At 44.0% G+C, this 19767-nt stretch overlaps 1 protein-coding gene across 1 annotated transcript; it reads right to left on the reverse strand.

The window, feature by feature from the left end:
• Positions 1-420: 420 nt before the first annotated feature.
• Positions 421-19701, reverse strand: sh2d3cb (SH2 domain containing 3Cb). Its single transcript, XM_052103683.1, is given in 11 exon segments — positions 421-1498; positions 1834-2040; positions 2171-2282; positions 6701-6872; positions 6980-7095; positions 14409-14881; positions 14960-15036; positions 16204-16470; positions 16472-16623; positions 16791-16919; positions 17564-19701. Coding segments are annotated over 11 exon segments (2001 nt in total). The 5' UTR covers positions 17690-19701; the 3' UTR covers positions 421-1328.
• Between the last annotated feature and the right edge of the window lie 66 nt (positions 19702-19767).

Raw genomic sequence — 19767 nt, forward strand, 5'->3', positions numbered from 1 at the left:
TTTTTTTTTTTTTTTTACCATTTTACCAATTGGGGCCTTTATATGCCTTTAGCTCCAATGACAAAAAAGTATTTACTAACATATGACCTGTTCAAAACTGTGTGTGTGCAATTGAAAAAGTCTGCTATTTGTGGGAAAGATGCAGTACCCAGTGAAGCAAGTGGAAAAGATAGATAACAGTATAAGCTATGTTAGGGACTAAATTTGAGAAAATGTAAAATATCTTTGGTGTCAAATATTATTTTAAGCTGAATAACATCCAGAAATTCAAAAGGTGAAAGATCACAACTGGTTCTTCCCTTAAGGGTGAAAATTGACCCGCAAAGATAATGTAAGAAACATTTTGTTTTAAATTGCTATTTCTATTAAAAACAATATACAAAAATGATTTACATTTTTAATTGTATTTATTTTTATGGTCTTGACTGTCACAACATTTGGTTTCATCTCTAAAATCTATGCAGCATTTGTAACAGATTCTTTATCTGTCCCTGGCAAAAAAAAATTACCCAAAGACAATAGGATGATTAAACTATGCTCTGTCCAATGACAGATGGGTTTGGCTCAACTATTCTTAGTTTCAGAGAAAACATAATGAGATTATTTAAAAATTGACTGCACAATTGACTCAATTTACATACAATATCTGTGATGTGGTATCAATGTTCAGACACTAAAATTCAAAATCAGTCAGTGCAAGTCAGTACACCAAACAAACAAACAAACATTTTTACTCTGGATAAAGTACCCATGTACATCAGGTATGGAAGACAAAGTTAAAATCATCTGCCTCTGAATTTATTTGCTAAAAGACTTGTGTAAGTACATTTATGAAATAGTAGGGTTACATTTAGGGTTAAAAAAGTGTCCCAAAGAGTAAATATTACCCATTATTTGGTCATAGATTTCATAAAACAACAACAGTGCAATTAAGTACATTAACCCTAAATAGTTAACACCTAAAATATTATAAAGATATACAAGTTAAAACTGCTTTCCCTTCCGAATATAATTCAGAGTATACATTTTATGTACACAAATAAACCTTATAAAAAAGAAAACATTGAAAATCAAATAAGTTAAAATTGCAAAATGGGCTTTTTGTACAATTGCAGACATAGGCCTTGTTTGAAATGCATACTACTATACTACTCTTACTATTTTTGACATAAACGTATATGGCAGAAGTAGTGAGAGTAGTATGGGTAGTACGCCATTCCAAACTCAGCAATACACCTCTTTCAGACATACAGCATATTCCTATGACACCAATCAACTGTAAATGTAATTATACATTTTTGGCTGACAGTGAACAGTAGTCATCTCTGTCATTTTATTGAGTAAGAAAGCTCTAGTCTGTTGGACAGAGCTGTTAGCACTTCATCAAACTTTACATAACGTTCATCTTTATTCCTGTCCACTCCCATGCTTCCCCACAGGAGACGCATCTGAAACTCCGTAAGAAAGACCTCCCGAACATCTGGTTCCTCGTGAAACCCTGCAAATAAATATTCAAAATTATGAGCATGATATACCCATGACCTATAATATAACATTGTAATTTGTTTTACCAGAACAATTAGTAAATTAATTGAATGTTTTTATTTATTGCAAGCAAATTGTATTTTACATACCAGCACACCTCTAGTCAACTTTATTCTTGTTCTTATGTCCAGTATTTTTACTTTCGTTTTAATCTCTTTTTTTGAGTATAACTAGCAAAGGGCTTATGAAACATCTGATTATTGTAAGTGTATTCTAAAAGTGTAGACATTCTCCTAAATATCTAAAATTTGAAATCATAAGAGCGTGTTTTTGCTATAAATCCATTACCCTGCAGTTTGGCCTCTGCATTAGCACTGAATATCCTCCCATTGCATGCAATTGTACGTGCAGAATCCAGATGGCTCAAGACCATGGCCGCTCCAGTGTCTGCACTTTCCCATGACTCTGATTCCTCAAGAGTCACAACACTCTTCTCGAGAAGAGACAGTAGAGGGAGCACATGGGGAAAAGTTGTCTCAGTTGGTATATTTATCTCTGCAAGAATTTGAGGCTGTCATTGGAGATTTTGAAAAGCTAAGTACACTAGAGGCTACCTCAGTGTATGAGCTTGTATCACAGACAGAATATGAATTACAATGGATAAATACTCTTTGTGAATAAATACCTTCTCCATCATTCATCATCCTCATTGAGGGTCTAAGGGTTTTCTCATAAAGAACAGCACTTTCTGTATATTTCTGACGTAAAACCATCCATGTTTCCTCCAAACGAGCAATCTGGAAAGCAAAAGACTGATGTTTTAGAGCATTATAAACATTCCTTGTGTACGTTTTTAATTTAGAGGTAGGTTGAATTGACACTATTTCATTTTATTGCTTGTTTATATATATATATATATATATATATATATATATATATATATATATATATATATATATATATATATATATATATATATATATTCTAGAGACAGTTGTGCATGACAATCCCAGATCAGCAGTTACAGAAATACTCAAACTATCAGAAGGGGGGAAAAATGTGATCTCAGAAATACTCGAGCAGCCCATCTGGCACCAACAATCATGCTATGATCCAAATCACTGAGATCACATGTTTTTCCCCCTTCTAATAGTTGATGTGAATTTTAACTAAAGCTCCTGACCCATATCTGCTTGATTTTATGCACTGCTGCCACACGATTGGCTGATTAGATAATCACATGGATGATTGTTGGTGCCAGATGGGCTGGTTTGCGTATTTCTGTATCTGCTGATCTCCTGGGATTTTCACACACAACAGTCTCTGGAATTTACCTCGAATGGTGCCAAAAACAAAAAACATCTAGTGAGGAGCAGTTCTTGTTTATGGAAATGCCTTGTTGATGAGAGAGGTCAACAGAGAATGGCCAGACTGGTTCAAACTGACAAAGTCTATGGTAACTCAGATAAACACTCTATGCAATTGTGGTGAGAAGAAAATAATCTCAGAATGCTATTCTGAGATCCAGGTTGGCGCCGTTTCGGCAGCACGAGGGGGATCTACACACGTCTTGTTATTGTCGTAACCCCTGTTCCCTGATGGAGGGAACGAGACGTTGTGTTGATGTAGTTAAACTAGGGGTTGCTTTTAAGAGCCCCGAACACCTCTATTCTTTTGAGAAAAGGCCAATGAGAATTGGTGAGTGGAATTTGCTTGCCACTCCCCTGGACATACAGGTATAAAAGGAGAAGGAATGCCCACTCACATTCAGGTTTTGTGCTGAGAAGCCGAGACAAGGTCCGGCCATTTCAGCGGCTAGTACAGCGTTGTGGCAAGAGGGACACAATGTCTCATTCCCTCCATCAGGGAATGGAGGTTACGACAGTAACCAAGATGTTCCCCTTCTGTCACTCACTCGATGTTGTGTCGATGTAGTGACACTAGGGGTCCCTATAGAAAAATGCCACAACAGCTGAACAGTGTTACGTGAACTGATGATGCAGGTGCAAGCAAGCTGCTGCGTGTGTAATAGCAAGTGCATCAGTCTGCACGTAACCTCCCCCAATGCCCCAAAAAGACGTCATGTAGTTCCCCACATCCCTGAGGGGGAGCGATGTAACTAGCACCAGCCGTGGCCTTTTCTGTCTATGTTTTCCACAGAGAATTTGATCTGGCTGGGGCCATCTAACGCTATTATACACATCAGGGAATGTTTTCTTTTCCCTTCCTATTCTTTCAGGGGGAAAAGACCCTGCGGAGATCACTTCCTGCCCAAAAGGGGAGGTCAACATGTGCAATACGATACGTGGGCTCACCAGCCGTACATGGAAGAGGCGCGGTGGTTGGTCCTGCCTCAAAGGGGAGGAGCTCTACAAACACGGCGGCCAGGGGCAGAGAGGGCTCTACCCAAGGGAAACGTGGGTCTGCCAACAGGGAGACCGTACCATGGAAAATACATCACAGGGGGTTACCTGAGTAATCGGCACCAGTGGAGCACTATCCTAGTACAGGGCATATTAGTACCCGTAGTGGGTCTAACTGCGAACTTCGTGAACTCGACATGGGGGTAAAAGCGCACGCTTTTGCCTCAGGGGAGGAGAATGGCACTATACACAAGCGATACACCCAGACAGTTGTTCTGAATTTCCAAACTCTACCTGTTCGTACCTACAAAACACGGGACGAAACCGGCTCCACCCGGAGATTGTAAAATCTTGCAAAGGTATTGGGTGTAGCTCAGCCCACTGCTCTGCAGATGTCTGCTAGAGAGGTCCCATGGGCCAGTGCCCATGAGGATGCCACACTCCTAGTAGAGTGTGCTCGTATTCCCAAAGGGGCGGGCACGGCCTGGGCCTGGTATGCAAGATTGATGAAATCCAAGATCCAGTGGGCAAGCCTCTGTTTGGAGACAGCATTCCTTTTCTGCTGTCCGCCGAAGAATTCAAAGAGCTGCTAAGAGTGTCTAAAGCTCTGTGTGCGATCCAAATAGGTGTGCAAAGCATGCACCGGACACAGGGTTGGGTCTGCCTCCTCCTGGGGCAGCGCTTGAAGGCTCACCACCTGATCACTAAAGGGGGTCGTGGGAACCTTGGGTACATAGCCCGGTCTCAGGATCACATGAGAATCTGCCTGACCGAACTCCAGGTAAGTGTCACTGACAGAAATGCCTGCAGGTCTCCAACCCTCTTGATTGAGGTGATCAGGAGGGTCAATCAGGAGGGCCATCTTCAACGAGAGGGTTTTCAGCTTGAATGAATCTAGCAAAGGGGGCTCCACAAAGGCCCAGTAGGGCCGTGGAGAGATCCCATGAGGGGAAGAGGCGTGGCCTGGGAGGATTTAGCCTCTGGGTGCCTTTGAGGAACCTGATGATCAGGTGCTTACCTAGGGGCTTATCCTCCACTGCATCATGGGGAGCCGCTATATCGGCTACATATACCTTCAAGGTGGAGGGGGACAGCTGGGTGGGCCAATATGGGGCCACGAGGATGACTCGTTCCTCATCCTCCTAGACCATCCACAGGGTCTGTGCAAGTAGGCTCACTTTGCGCAGCCCCTGGGGCCAGCTGTGTGCAAGCGCATCTGTCCTGACGGGGGCTCCAATCAGGGAATACCAAAGCAGGTAGTGGGAGGATTCCCGGGAAGTGAACAGGTCTACCTGTGCTTTGCCGAATCAACGACATATTAGCTTGATCACCAGGGGGTGGAGTCTCCATTCTCCGCTGAGCGTTGCCTGCCATGACAGCACGTTGTCCGACTGGACCAACACATGCTTGCCCCAGATCAATGGCAGTAGCCTCCACAGGGTCAGCAATACAGCCAGCAACAACAGTTGATGTGCCAACCTAGTCACAGTCCTGTCCATTAACCAGCAGCAGCGTTCCCGTTGCACACGGCACCCCAGCCCAATGACGTGTCTGGACACCTGCTGTAGGGGAACTCCTGCCCACAAAAACATGAGGTCTGTCCAAGGCCTGAATAAGTGGGGACAGAGTGGCGTGATGGCTATGCGATGTGTGACTATGCCCATCTCGGGACTCAAGTCTGAAGCCAGTGCTGAAGCGGTCTAATATGCATCAACCCGAGAGGCGTGACCGCTGCCGAGGAAGCCATATGCCCCAGGAGCCTCTGAAAGTGTTTCAGTGGAACCGCTGTCCTCCGCCTGAATGACTTCAAGCAGTTCAGCATGACTATTCACTTGTGAGGTGCTCTATCATTAAGACAGAGTCTAACTCCATGCCGAGAAAGAGATGCTCTGAACCGGGGAGAGCTTGCTCTTTTCCCAGTTGACCCGAAGCCCTAGAGGGCTGAGGTGCCTGAGCACCAGGTCCCTGTGTGCATACAGCAAATCTCGAGGGTGTGCTAGAATCAGCTAGTCATTGAAGTATTTGAGTATGCTGATGCCCACTTCCCTTAACGGAGCAAGTGCTGCCTCTTTCGTGAAGACGCGAGGGGACAGGGAGAGCCCGAAGGGGAGGACCTTGTACTGATATGCCTGCCGTCGAAAGCAAACCGTAGGAAGGGTCTGTGTCGAGGAAAAAACGAGACGTAAATGTACGCATCCTTCAGGTCTACGGCACGAACCAATCTTGATGCCTGACTCACATAAAAATGCATTGTGTAAGAACGGAGTCTGTGTAAGGTTCAGAACTCGCAGGTCCAAGATTGGCCGCAACCCACCCCCTTTCTTTGGTATGGTAAGGGCTGTAGAACCCTTCCCCCATCTCGGCTGGAGGGAAAGGCTCTATCTACAGGCTCCCTGCTCTGATTTGAAATGGGCACTAAAGGGAGAGTTGCATCTGACGTACGTGGAGGTGGGGCCTCGGGGTGGGGAGGAGCAGGTGACGCCACATTGAGGAGAGTTCCTTCGTCCCAAGGTGGCTGCGCTGAGGGAAACCTCGAAGCACTTACCATGCTCTGCGTATCTGGCATAGGGCAGGTTAGCGACTATGGAGGAAGACCTCGAGACTCATCATAACCGGTTAGCCATAGGCTCTCTGATGCAGTGATCGAAGTCTCAGGCCCGAAAGAGCCGTCAAGCTGGCCATGTGGCAGGCTGGTCTCATTTCGGAACAGGACTGGAGCAAACGAGCTTGCTGTGGAACGTTCCTTATCCTGTATGTCCAGGGGGGTGGCATGCAAATTCCTCTCACCAATTCTCATTGGCCTTTTCTTAAAAGAATAGAGGTGTTCGTAGCTCAAAACAATGCTTCCATACCTGAGGGAATTCCAGGCATTTCAAAACTACGGCAAAGCCAAACATATTGCCCAAGTTGCTCTTCAGTTCAGAAGCTAGGGAAATGGCTTTATCCAGAAGGGCAGCTCTCTCATCTGCACTGCCTGTGCAGCCTAACAGCTGTACAGCAAACATAATAGACATGGTGTGGAACCTGAGCAGACAACGGAGAGTTAAGCCTATGAAAATCTGTGGAGATTGTCAAAAATGAAAACTGTATCTCAAAGCAAGAATTTGTTGGACAAAGTGTGGGTAACAAACCTTTCAAGCAGGTCTTGACGGAGCTGATGTCCATGTGGGAGGGTGATTAGCTCCATTCCTGAACTCACCCCCATCCCTTTCATCATCTCCTCAGGCATATCCAATATTCGAGCAACCTGAAGAGTGAAGATGAGTGTTAATGGTTAAATCTTGATATTCAAAAGTACCAATTCAGATATCACAAGCAGCTGTATCTGCTATATTTGAATACTTTGAAAAGATTACTTGAAAAACGGCAAATCATCACTTTATCTGATTTGCAGTGCAAAATGCATTTGAAACAATACATAAAATGTATGTAGTAGACCCAGTAAATATATATTTATATACACCGATCAGCAACAACATTAAAACTACCTGCCTAATATTGTGTAGGTCCCCCTTGTGCCACCAAAACAGCACCAACCCTAATCTCAGAAAAGCATTCTGAGATGCTATTCTTCTTACCACAATTGCACAGAGCAGCTATCTGAGTTACTGTAGATTTTGCTATTTCGAACCAGTATGGCCATTCTCTGTTGACCTCTCTCATCAACAAGGCATTTCCATCCACAGAACTGCCACCCACTTGATGTTTTTGTTTTTGGCACCATTCTGAGTAAATTCTAGAGACTGTTGTGTGTGAAAATCTCAGGAGATCAGCAGTTAATCTGGCACCAACACTCATGCCACAGTCCAAATAAAAAAATTTCCCCATTCTGATTGCTGATGTGAACATTAACTGAAGCTCTTGACCCTTATCTGTGTATCCACAGAATGCTATTCTGAGATGCGGGTTGGTGCTGTTTTGGTAGCACGTGGGGGCCTACACAATATTAGACAGGTAGTTCTAATGTTGTGGCTGATCGGTCTATAAATATATATATATATATATATATATATATATATATATATATATATATATATATATATATATATTTATAGACATGCACCGCCTGGCCAAAAAAAAAGTCGCTGTTACAATTTAAATAAGCAGATACTTAAGAGCCTATGATTGGATTATTATTGCAGTGTTGTTTCAGTTGACAACAATTCGTTTAACCCTAACTGATGCAGTGTGCAGCTTCTCATTTCTTAAACAACCATGTCAGAAGATGTACCCCGTGGTTGTGGAAAATATGGTACTTTCAGAAGCGGCAAATTATTGGCCTCCATCAAGCAAAGAAAACAACTAAGGAGATAATAATTGGAATTGGGTTAAGAACTGCCCAATGCTGTTATGTCTTATCTTTGTTTTATCATGGTATGTCTTGTCCCTGTTCTTTCTCTTTTCTCTGTCGCCCTCTGCTGCCCTCTTTGGTCATTTCTCCTTTCACTCTTTTCTCCGCCTCCAGCTGTTCCTTATCTCCCCTGAATACTTCGCTAATTCTCTTCCCACCTGTTCCCGTTTTCCTCTGATTAGCTCTCTACTTCTTTCTCTGTTCTTGCTGCTTCCTTTGTCGGATTCTCACTAGAGTTTCTCCCGCAAAGGAATACAAGCACTGTCTCGTTTGTCGCTGTCCAAATCCTGTCCTGTAGGCATCCGCCTGGCTTTACTACCTGTTCCCGTCTAAACTACCCATTATTTGTATTCTGTCCAGCTCGCCAGACGCAGCGAGAGGAGCTGGAAACAGCTAAGTGTTTTCTCTCGACCCTACCCCCGGCCGCTACTTTGTGATGCCTACTGAAGTTCTCTAGGAAGTCTTCTGTTTGCATCGCCCTCTCTGCGGGTTGTTTATGTTCGCTGTCATTCTCTGAAGGAGAACATTTGTGTTTTTCATTATTGCTTCCTGAACTGACATTAAAAGACTCTTTTGTTATATCGCTTTTGGGTCCTCACTTACCATTGCTACAGAAGAATCCGACCAAGATGGACCCAGCGACTCCTAATCCGTTCCACTCTGCTGTCAAGTTCCAGGGAACGATGTTAGGCAGACACGAAGAGGAGCTGTCTGCTGCACGACATGCCGTCGAGGCTCTGGCTGCTCAGGTCACCGACCTCACCAAGCAGATACATCTTCTTCGCCTCGATTCAACGCCCGTCTCCAGGGCTCCCTGCTCACCTGAACCCAGGATCAATAATCCACCGTGCTTTGCTGGTGAGCCTACTGAATGCCGCACGTTCCTCACTCAGTGTGACGTTGTTTTCTCTCTTCAGCCCTCTACTTACTCCCAGTGCAGAGCACGCATCGCCTATGTGATTTCTCTCCTCTCCGGACGGGCTCGTGAGTGGGGAACGGCGATCTGGGAGGCGGAGGCTGAATGCACCAACCGTTATCTGGACTTCAAGGAGGAGATGATAAGGGTTTTTGCCCGCTCTGTTTTCGGTGAGGAGGCTTCCCGGGTCTTGTCTTCACTTAGTCAGGGGAAGCGATCCGTCACCGATTACTCCATTGAGTTTCGCACTCTTGCTGCCTCCTGTGACTGGAACGAGCTGGCTTTACTCGCCCGTTTTCTGGAAGGACTCTGCGCGGAGGTTAAGGATGAGATTCTCTCTCGAGAGGTTCCTTCGAGTGTGGACTCCGTAATTGAGCTCGCTATTCATATAGAGAGAGGGTTCGACCTGCTTCACCGAACTCGTGGAAGGGACTTCACGTTCACCGCTGTTTCCTCTTCCTCAGCACTACCATCTTCCTCCGTAACCATGGATTCCGAGCCCATGCAGCTGGGGGGCATCTGCATTTCTGCTAAGGAGAAGGAGCGGAGAATCATCAATCACCTCTGTCTCTTCTGCGGTTCAGCTGTCCACTTTGTTACCTCCTGCCCGGTAAAAGCCAAAGCTCACCAGTAAGAGGAGAGCTACTGGTGAGCACTACTACTATGGTCTCTCCTTCGAGGTCTTGTACTACCCTTTCTGTCCATCTCCGTTGGTCCGGCTCGTCCGCTACCTGCAGTGCCTTGATTGACTCTGGGGCAGAGGGCTGTTTTATGGACGAGACCTGGGCACGAGAACATGATATCCCTCTTCAGAGGTTAGATGACCCTACGGCCTTGTTTGCCTTAGACGGTAGCTCCCTCCCCAGGGTTCAGCGTGAAACGCTACCCTTAACCCTCACTGTTTCTGGTTATCATAACGAGACTATTTCTTTTTTTATTTTTCAGTCACCCTTCACTCCTTTAGTCTTAGGCCATCCCTGGCTTGTTCAGCATAACCCCACTATTGATTGGTATAAGAATACTATCCTTTCTTGGAATGTGTCTTGTCATGTGGAATGTTTAATGTCTGCTATTCCCCCCCCTTTCTTCTGTCTTTTCTTCACAGGAGGAGCCTGGCGATTTGACAGGGGTTCCGGAGGAATATCACGATCTGCGGGCGGTGTTCTGTCGGTCCCGGGCCACTTTCCTTCCGCCGCACCGTTCGTATGACTGTAATACTGAGCTTTTTCCGGGTACCACTCCGCCTCGGGGTAGACTTTATTCGCTGTCGGCCCCCGAACGTAAGGCTCTCGAGGACTATTTATCTGTAGCTCTCGCGGCGGTACTATTGTCCCTCCTCTTCGCCCGCCGGAGCGGGGTTTTTTTTTGTTAAAAAGAAGGACGGATCCTTGCGCCCCTGCATTGATTATCGAGGGCTGAATGACATAACTGTTAAGAATCGTTACCCGCTTCCTCTTATGTCATCGGCCTTCGAGATCTTGCAGGGAGCCAAGTTTTTTACCAAGTTGGACCTTCGTAACGCTTACCATCTCGTACGCATTAGGGAGGGGGACGAGTGGAAGACGGCGTTTAACACTCCGTTAGGACACTTTGAATATCGGGTTCTTCCGTTCGGCCTCGTAAACGCCCCAGCTGTCTTTCAGGCACTGATTAATGACGTCCTGAGAGACATGCTGAACATTTTTGTTTTCGTTTACCTCGACGATATCCTGATTTTTTCGCCGTCACTTCAAGTTCATGTCCAGCATGTCCGTCGCGTTCTTCAGCGCCTGTTAGAGAACCGCCTTTACGTGAAGGCTGAGAAGTGCACTTTTCATGCCTCCTCTGTTATTTTTCTCGGTTCTGTCATTTCTGCAGAGGGTATTAGAATGGATTCCGCCAAGGTCCAAGCGGTTATTAATTGGCCCGTACCCAAGTCACGCGTCGAGCTGCAGCGCTTCCTCGGTTTCGCTAATTTCTATCGACGCTTCATCCGTAATTTCAGTCAAGTGGCTTCCCCCCTGACTGCCCTTACGTCTGTCAAGACGCGTTTTGAATGGTCCATTTCCGCCCAGAGGGCTTTTGATCTCCTTAAGAACCCCTTTACGTCCGCCCCCATCCTCGTTACTCCCGATGTATCCAGACAGTTCATCGTCGAGGTTGACGCGTCTGAGGTAGGCGTGGGAGCCATCCTTTCTCAGCACTCTCCCTCTGACAGGGTCCACCCTTGTGCGTACTTTTCTCATTGCTTGTCGCCGTCTGAATGTAACTATGATGTGGGAGACCGCGAGCTGCTCGCCATCCGCTTAGCTCTAGGCGAATGGCGACAATGGTTAGAGGGCGCTACTGTTCCGTTTGTCGTTTGGACGGACCATAGAAACCTTGAGTATATTCATTCCGCTAAGCGTCTCAACGCGCGTCAGTCCCGTTGGGCTTTGTTTTGTACCCGTTTTGAATTTATTATTTCCTATCGCCCTGGCTCCAAGAACACTAAGCCTGATGCCTTATCGCGCCTCTTTAATTCTTCAGAAGCCCCCGCGGACCCCGAGGGGATTCTCCCTGAGGGACGTGTCCTCGGATCGGCTGTCTGGGGAATTGAGAGGCAAGTTAAACAAGCGCTCGCCCACGCCCCTGCACCGCGCCTGCCCTAGACACCTTCTTTTCGTCCCCGTCCCTACTCGCCTGGCCGTTCTTCAGTGGGCCCACTCAGCCAAGTTGGCTGGTCACCCCGGCGTTCGGGGCACGCTTGCTTCCATCCGCCAGCGTTTTTGGTGGCCCACTCGGGAACGTGACACGCGTCGTTTCGTGGCTGCTTGCTCCGTCTGCGCGCAGACTAAGTCTGGGAACTCTCCTCCTGCCGGACTTCTCAGACCTCTTCCTATCCCCTCTCGACCATGGTCACACATCGCCTTAGACTTTATCACCGGTCTTCCTTCGTCGGCGGGCAAGACCGTTATTCTCACGGTCATCGACCGGTTCTCTAAGGCGGCCCATTTTATTCCCCTCGCCAAGCTTCCCTCCGCCAAGGAGACGGCACAAATTATCTTCGAGAATGTTTTCAGAATTCATGGCCTCCCATCCAACATCGTCTCGGACAGAGGTCCGCAGTTCACGTCTCAATTTTGGAGGGAATTTTGCCGTTTGATTGGTGCTTCCGTCAGTCTCTCGTCCGGCTTCCACCCTCAGTCTAACGGTCAAGCCGAACGGGCCAATCAGACTGTTGGTCGCATCTTGCGCAGTCTTTCGTTCTGTAACCCTGCATCCTGGGCCGAGCACCTCCCCTGGGCAGAGTACGCCCACAACTCGTTGCCTTCGTCGGCCACCGGTCTGTCTCCTTTTCAGAGTAGCCTTGGGTACCAACCCCCGCTGTTCTCGTCTCAACTCGCCGATTCCTGCGTTCCGTCCGCCCAGGCTTTTGTCCAACGTTGTGAGCGCACCTGGAGGGGCGTGCGGTCCGCTCTTTGCTGCTATAGGGACCAGACTGTGAGAGCTGCTAATAAGCATAGAACTAAAAGCCCTAGATATTGCCGCGGCCAGAAGGTATGACTCTCCACGCTCAACCTCCCCCTTAAATCCGCCTCTCGTAAATTGACCCCGCGCTTCATCGGTCCGTTCCGTATCTCTCAAATCATTAGCCCTGTTGCGGTGCGACTCCTTCTTCCCCGCCACCTTCGGCGTGTCCACCCGGTCTTCCATGTCTCTTGTGTTAAACCCGCCGTGCGCTCTTCCACTCGTCCTGTTTCCCCCCCTATTTTGGTTGAGGGCGCTCCTATCTACAGGGTCCGCAGGATCCTGGATATGCGTTCTCGGGGTCGTGGGCATCAGTTTCTGGTAGACTGGGAGGGATACGGGCCCGAGGACAGAAGTTTGGTTCCCTCTCGGGACATGCTGGACCGCTCGCTCATCGATGACTTCCTCCGGAGCCGCCAGGGTTCCTCCTCGGGAGCACCAGGAGGCGCTCGTTGAGGGGGGTACTGTTATGTCTTATCTTTGTTTTATCATGGTATGTCTTGTCCCTGTTCTTTCTCTTTTCTCTGTCGCCCTCTGCTGGAAAGGAATACAAGCACTGTCTCGTTTGTCGCTGTCCAAATCCTGTCCTGTAGGCATCCGCCTGGCTTTACTACCTGTTCCCGTCTAAAATACCCATTATTTGTATTCTGTCCAGCTCGCCAGACGCAGCGAGAGGAGCTGGATACAGCTAAGTGTTTTCTCTCGACCCCACCCCCGGCCGCTACTTTGTGACGCCTACTGAAGTTCTCTAGGAAGTCTTCTGTTTGCATCGCCCTCTCTGCAGGTTGTTTATGTTCACTGTCATTCTCTGAAGGAGAACATTTGTGTTTTTCATTATTGCTTCCTGAACTGACATTAAAAGACTCTTTTGTTATATCGCTTTTGGGTCCTCACTTACCATTGCAACAAATGCATTATTAACATCTGGAAGGATAGTTGTGAACCATCAGCTTCATGGAAGAAAAAATCTTGAATGATATTGATCGGAGATCACTAAAACGCTTGGTAAAGTCACATCATAAACAATTTACAGTAGAACTCATGGCTATGTTTAATAGTGAAAGTAAGAGCATTTCCACATGCACAATGCAACGAGAACTTACAGGATTGGGAGTAAACAGCTGTGTGGCCACAAGCAAACCACTTTTGAGTGAGGCTAATCATGAAAAAAATATTTCAATTTGCCAGGGAGCATAAAGATTGGACAGTGGAACAATGAAAATACGCCATGTGGTCTGAACGATGCACCCGTCATACATAGTGCCCACTGTACATGCCTCTAGAGGTAGTGTTATCATCTGGTGTTGCTTCAATTGGTCAGGTCTAGGCTTGGTAACGTTATGCGGCAATACAATTAAATTAGCTGACTACCTGAATGCACTGAATGGCCAGGTTATCCCATCAATGGATTATTTCTTCCCTGACGGCATGGGCATATTCCAGGACGACAATGCTAAGATTCATCTGGATAAAATTGTGAAAGAGTGTTTCGGGGAGCATGAGGAATCATTTTCACACATGAATTGGCTACCACAGAGTCTTGACTTTGACCCCATTGAAAGTCTTTGGGATGTGCTGGAGAACACTTTACCGATTGGTTCGACTCTCCCATCATCAATACAAGATCTCGGCCAAAAATTAATGCAACTCTGGACAGAAATACATTTTGTGTCATTGCATAAGGTTTTTGATACAATGCCACATTGAATGTGCATCATAATCAAAGATAAATGTGGTCTAATGAAATAATAGAGTATGTGACTTTTTTTTTGGCCAGGCAGTGTATATATAAAATCAAACCTACCGTGCAGTCAATTTTGGTGATATGCATTGCCATTGTCTTTGTGTCCACTTCAAACAGGATGTCCTTGACTCTTTTTAGTATTCTGGTCTCCAAAGGTTTATTGTCTGTGGGCAGCAGTGGTGACTGGTACACACTAGGTCTAAAACAGGTAACTGTGTCAATGGTTAAAGGGACTAAATAATCGTTATCATACTCCTCTCTGTGTTCCAAAGTCTGGATCTCAAGTCTCTGTTCAAAGGGATGATTTATCGCAGTAGAGACTGGTTGAGAAGCTGCAAGGTCAGTTTGGGTATTATTTGGATGAGAATGTGTGAAAATGTTGGACAGAAGATGCACAGTTGGTTCCAAATAGATCAGTGTGTTCTCAGATGGAGATGAACCAAGATGGATTTCACTGGACTTTGGCAGAATAGGTGATGAAGGGATTATAACAAACTTCCTGTTTTCTGAGGGACTCCGTCGCCGCATGGTCACTAAAGACAAATGCAGAGTGCACAATCACAATACTAATTTATTCTCAGATAAAAAAGGTGTTACATAAGGAGGCTTACATGTGTTTAACAACGTTGGAGAAGTGGAAACTACAAGGTGCTGCTCTAGGGTGCCATCAAATTTCCTCACCACATCGCTATGCAATAGAGTACAAAACAATCACTCAATAAAACAACACATTCATCATTTACAGCAGTGGTTCATAACTGTTTTTCCCAGCACAGTTCTAAAATGGTTTATCATACAGCAGTGAACAACAATGTCCTCTACATTAAACATAGTAATGTATTAATATGATCATGAACTGCAAAAACCCCAAAAATAGGCAAAATTATTAACACGACAATTGACAATTCTCCAAAAGAGGACAATTGACAGTTTTGGTTTCTAAATGTTTCTTGAATTTCTGGCTTCATAATCTCGACAGCCAATAATTCACAGAACAAAACACGTTTATCCTCGCTGCTAGTGAAAACAACATTAATGCAATATTTTTTTACTTTGTGTAGTTTTTTCATGGTTTTCAAGAATGAGTGCATGCCGTCAAGCAACCTGTCCATATTGGTATCTGCCTAATTTGGCTATATTCTACTGAATCTGTGCCAAAATATGTAGTCTAATTGGACACACAGCCTTTGACGTCAACAACAAAAAATATGGAAAGCATTTTCTCTTTCATTTTAAGAGTTTGATAGCCTTTTTATTTTGCCATCAGGTGAATACAGGTAAAGTGGAACACTTTTTGGTAATGTTTTCGAATTACATTTCAAAATCTAGCTCTGTCAAATTACAGTTACTGGCTTTCAATTAAGTTAATTACTTTTACTGTAAGTACATTACTGGTTACACATATGTCTAAAAAACATATCTATGTAGAATAATACATTTAAAACATGAAGTATGTTAATATTTATGTTTGTACATATTAACGTGTGTGCCACAATCAACAAGGAGAAAATATAGACAATTTTGAATTCATTGAGCAGAAAAACTAAAACTTGAAAAGTGTTTTCAAGAGTACTGTAAAAGTAATTAGTAATACGATAAGATTTTCCATGAAGAAATCAGTAAAGTAATCTGATTAATATTTTAGAGAAGTAATAAGTCACTGGTAGTGGATTACTTTATTTGTTTCCCAATATTGATTGCATTTCACTATCTGCATTGAGCATAGTTGCAGTCCCACTTTTTGGTCACGACCCACAAGCTGAGAACCGCTGATTTGCAGGATGAGATATATGTATTTTCCTTAACATTGACAATCATTTGGCATTTTCTGAACAATTTATGTCATAGATCTCACCTCTGTGGGCAACGCAGCTCAATTTCCATAGCCTCTGTCACAGTTATACTTTCCCTCCTCTTGTGGCTTCCATTCTGCCTGGTTGGTGAGTTTGCCGGACTGTTCTCAACACTTTGCAGCCCAAACATGGCCTATCTTAGTTGAAGTGTCCTATTAACTGGTGAGTAAACATAGGCACTCTGCTTTGTCAGAGGGCATTGATGTCCAACATAAGAGTTAACCAGTGCTGGCACTGAATCAAATGTTCCTGCTTCCAGAATGTACTGCTCTTAACGCGTCATATAACTTGAGCAGAACCTTGCTGATTAGGAAATGTAGAGCTTTCTGGTTCCAGCAGCAAGTCAAGACATCGTCTCCATTGCTAGTGAGGGAGTCACGGACTAAAAAATCCCCATCCTGTTTCACAAGAGACTCAGACACCTGTGAAAGATAATTATTAAGTCATGACTAAGTCATTTTAAGTCAAAATTAAGTCATTTTGCAAATTACATTAATAAGTACATTCTTTTAAAGTATGGATAGAGGTGAGCCTAGAACTTGAAAATACACCATGCTTCAAGCAGACAAACTGATTTACACTATCTCACATGCCTAGGTATATGACAATGGTGCCAACCGTGACTTGATAAGTAATCACTGCTCAATTTCAGCTCTTTCTCCAACTCCTTCTTCAGTTTCTCTGATGGGGAATTCAGCTGGCTCGTCTCTCTAGAAAACTAAAGTAAGTAAAGAAATAGTGAGAATCTTTTTACCCCATAAGAAGCTTCTAACGAAACAAATGAATCTTCAATCAAATTCAGAGCTGTGACTCACATCTAAGATCTGCAGTTCTGGTCAGTTGTTAAGGTGACATCATTGTGTTGCAGTTTTTAACAGTCCAATATATCACTGCAGCAATATATATTGCTAACATCTTTGTGATTGTGTGGAGTCATTAAAACACAAACTTTCTACAAGTGAAAGATATGTGGATATTAATCTATTCATCTGGAACACTAAAATTGATAGAGGTGTATTTAGATTATGGGAAAATGCCCTGAATGTTGACTAGCAATTGTGCACAAAGACAAATGCCATGGTAAGAGGATTGCCTTTATCCTAGATCAGGGGTGCCCACCCTTTTTTGTGTGATGATCTACTTTTAAATGACCAACTCAATAAGATCTACCAACTAAAAAAAACACAGTTTCATTTAAAATAAGAAAATGCTTGTTGGGACTACTGCATGTATCTCTACATGGAATTCATCTTCTAATTAATAAAATAATATATAATAATGTTCAATGTTGATATCATTCAGTTTTAAAACTAAACCCAAAACACCTACAGTACAATAGATTACAATAGCCAGGGCATTTACCTTATTCTGATGACTTGCACTGAATGGAATCAGACAGTTTTGCCTAATCCGGGCAGTAGCAACGCAATTTTGCGCACTGTTCTCAGAAGTCCTTGGAAGGTGTGTATGCGCAAACCTAGTTGTCATGGCAACTGAATAAACAAGACCTCGCCCGGTCAATATTTACTCATCAAGTGCAAGTCAGACAGAAACTAAAAGAAGGAAAGACATTATATTTATTTCTATTAAAATTTAACCAAAGAACATTTCAATTTTGTGCGATCTACCAGCATTGCCTTTGCGCATCGACTGGTAGATCGCGATCGACGTATTGGGCACCCCTGTCCTAGAGGGTAAAACAAAACTACCAGTGGTACTAATGTAGCCTATTTTCAGTTGCTCTAAAATAAACTGCAACATTTGGCACAGTTTGTTGCCTAGTAACCCAGTTTGTCCTCAACCATTCCGAAGACATGGGCAACAGTCCAAGCCCCTTTGTGTCACCCCTCTTAATTCAATTAGAGTAAAGGCTAAGCTCTCCGATTCCTTTGTGACCACTTTGTAAGGGAATGTCACCAGCAGAAAAAATAACCTTCCTATGTCTGGAATTTCCATCTTTAAAGGGATAGTTTACCCACAAATTACAATTCTCTCACCATTTCCTCATCCCATCCCTGATGTGTATGATGTCATTTCTTCTGTTGAACACAATCGAAGATTTTCAGAAGAATATGTCAGCTCTGTAGGTCCTCACAATGCAAGTGAATACATGCCAAAATATTGAAACTTCAAAAAGCACATAAAGGCAACATAAAAGTAATTCATTTGACTCAAATGGTTAAATTATTGTCTTTAGAAGTGTTATCTGGCACAGTATGAGGGTCAGTAAATTATGAGAGTATTATATGTCACAATGTCGACTTGTCAAAGTTTAAGTTTATATGTTACAAGAAATATAAGGTATCTTATCTTAAAATAATCTCAGGTGTTTTCCATGAGATCTGAATGACTGTAAATACAATAAGAGTGGCAAGATTAGGTCAATATAACAGATGTGTGTGTGTGTGTGTGTGTGTGTGTGTGTGTGTGTGTGTGTGTGTGTGTGTGTGTGTGTGTGTATGCTCCAATGTGTTATACTCATAAATTCACATTTTAGACTTTACAGAACTAAAGCTCTGTATAATTGAGCAACATGAAGACCGAGTGGATGACTGACAGGAAACTGTCACAGAAATGACACTGCTCTTTCCAATGACCACTAAGATCCATGTGCATTACGGGGGTGGCATTTCACAATTAAGTACATTAATAGCTGGATCACAGACACATCTGACAACACCCAGCAACTGCCTGCTTTTCCATTTCCAAACAAATCCACTACATGCCAGGCTGAATATTTGAGAGATTACACTATTGGTTCTCTTTCATGGTTTCACAATCAAATATTTAACGCTGTGCACAGAACGCAGACTTCTGGGTCTAGCATGGAAAAAGCAAAACGCATTCCTAAACATGTGGCCAAACACTACACATACAGTAACCTTTTAAGACTATTTAGGCCTAACAAATATTAATGTACATTTGCAGACTATCACTCTGACAACATAACATATTGTAAGACACTTCCATCACATTGCTCAACACATATTGGCCCGTAGGCTACAACTTAAAAAAAAAAAAAACGTTTTCCATCATAAATGAGATTTCTGTAAAACAACCTTATATAACCTTATAATAAAACAAACTCCTACCAGACAGAAATTCTCACCAAAGCCATTCTCTTCTACAAAAAGTTCCCAGTCACTTCACTTGCTCTTAGTTTCCAAAAAACAAACAAACAATACAAAAAAAACACCATAGCTATAGAAGAAATACAGGATGAGCATCTACACACTTTTTCCCGCGCTGATCTCTTCTTGCTGTGTTGTCTAACCGAAGCGCAAAGTAACTGTAGGAATGTCAGGCACTGAAAACGGAGAGCAAAAAACTAATTTCTTAATCAGAGGGTTACATAATGGCTCCCCTCCCAGAGCCTCTCTCATCTCTCCTTAGCAAACACCATCCATCACACTATAAACAGCATCTTTGTGACTGACAGATAGGAACTATGTAACGTGTGCGATATCATGTGACCGTTTAGTTTTAACCATATCTGTACGTTTTAACGGTCAAAATATATTTTACGGTTCGCAGCGACATTCGAAATAATTTTGTTTCTCACCTCA

Source organism: Xyrauchen texanus, chromosome 3 (genome assembly GCF_025860055.1).
Source record: "Xyrauchen texanus isolate HMW12.3.18 chromosome 3, RBS_HiC_50CHRs, whole genome shotgun sequence".
In the NCBI taxonomy this organism is placed as follows: Eukaryota; Metazoa; Chordata; class Actinopteri; order Cypriniformes; family Catostomidae; genus Xyrauchen; species Xyrauchen texanus.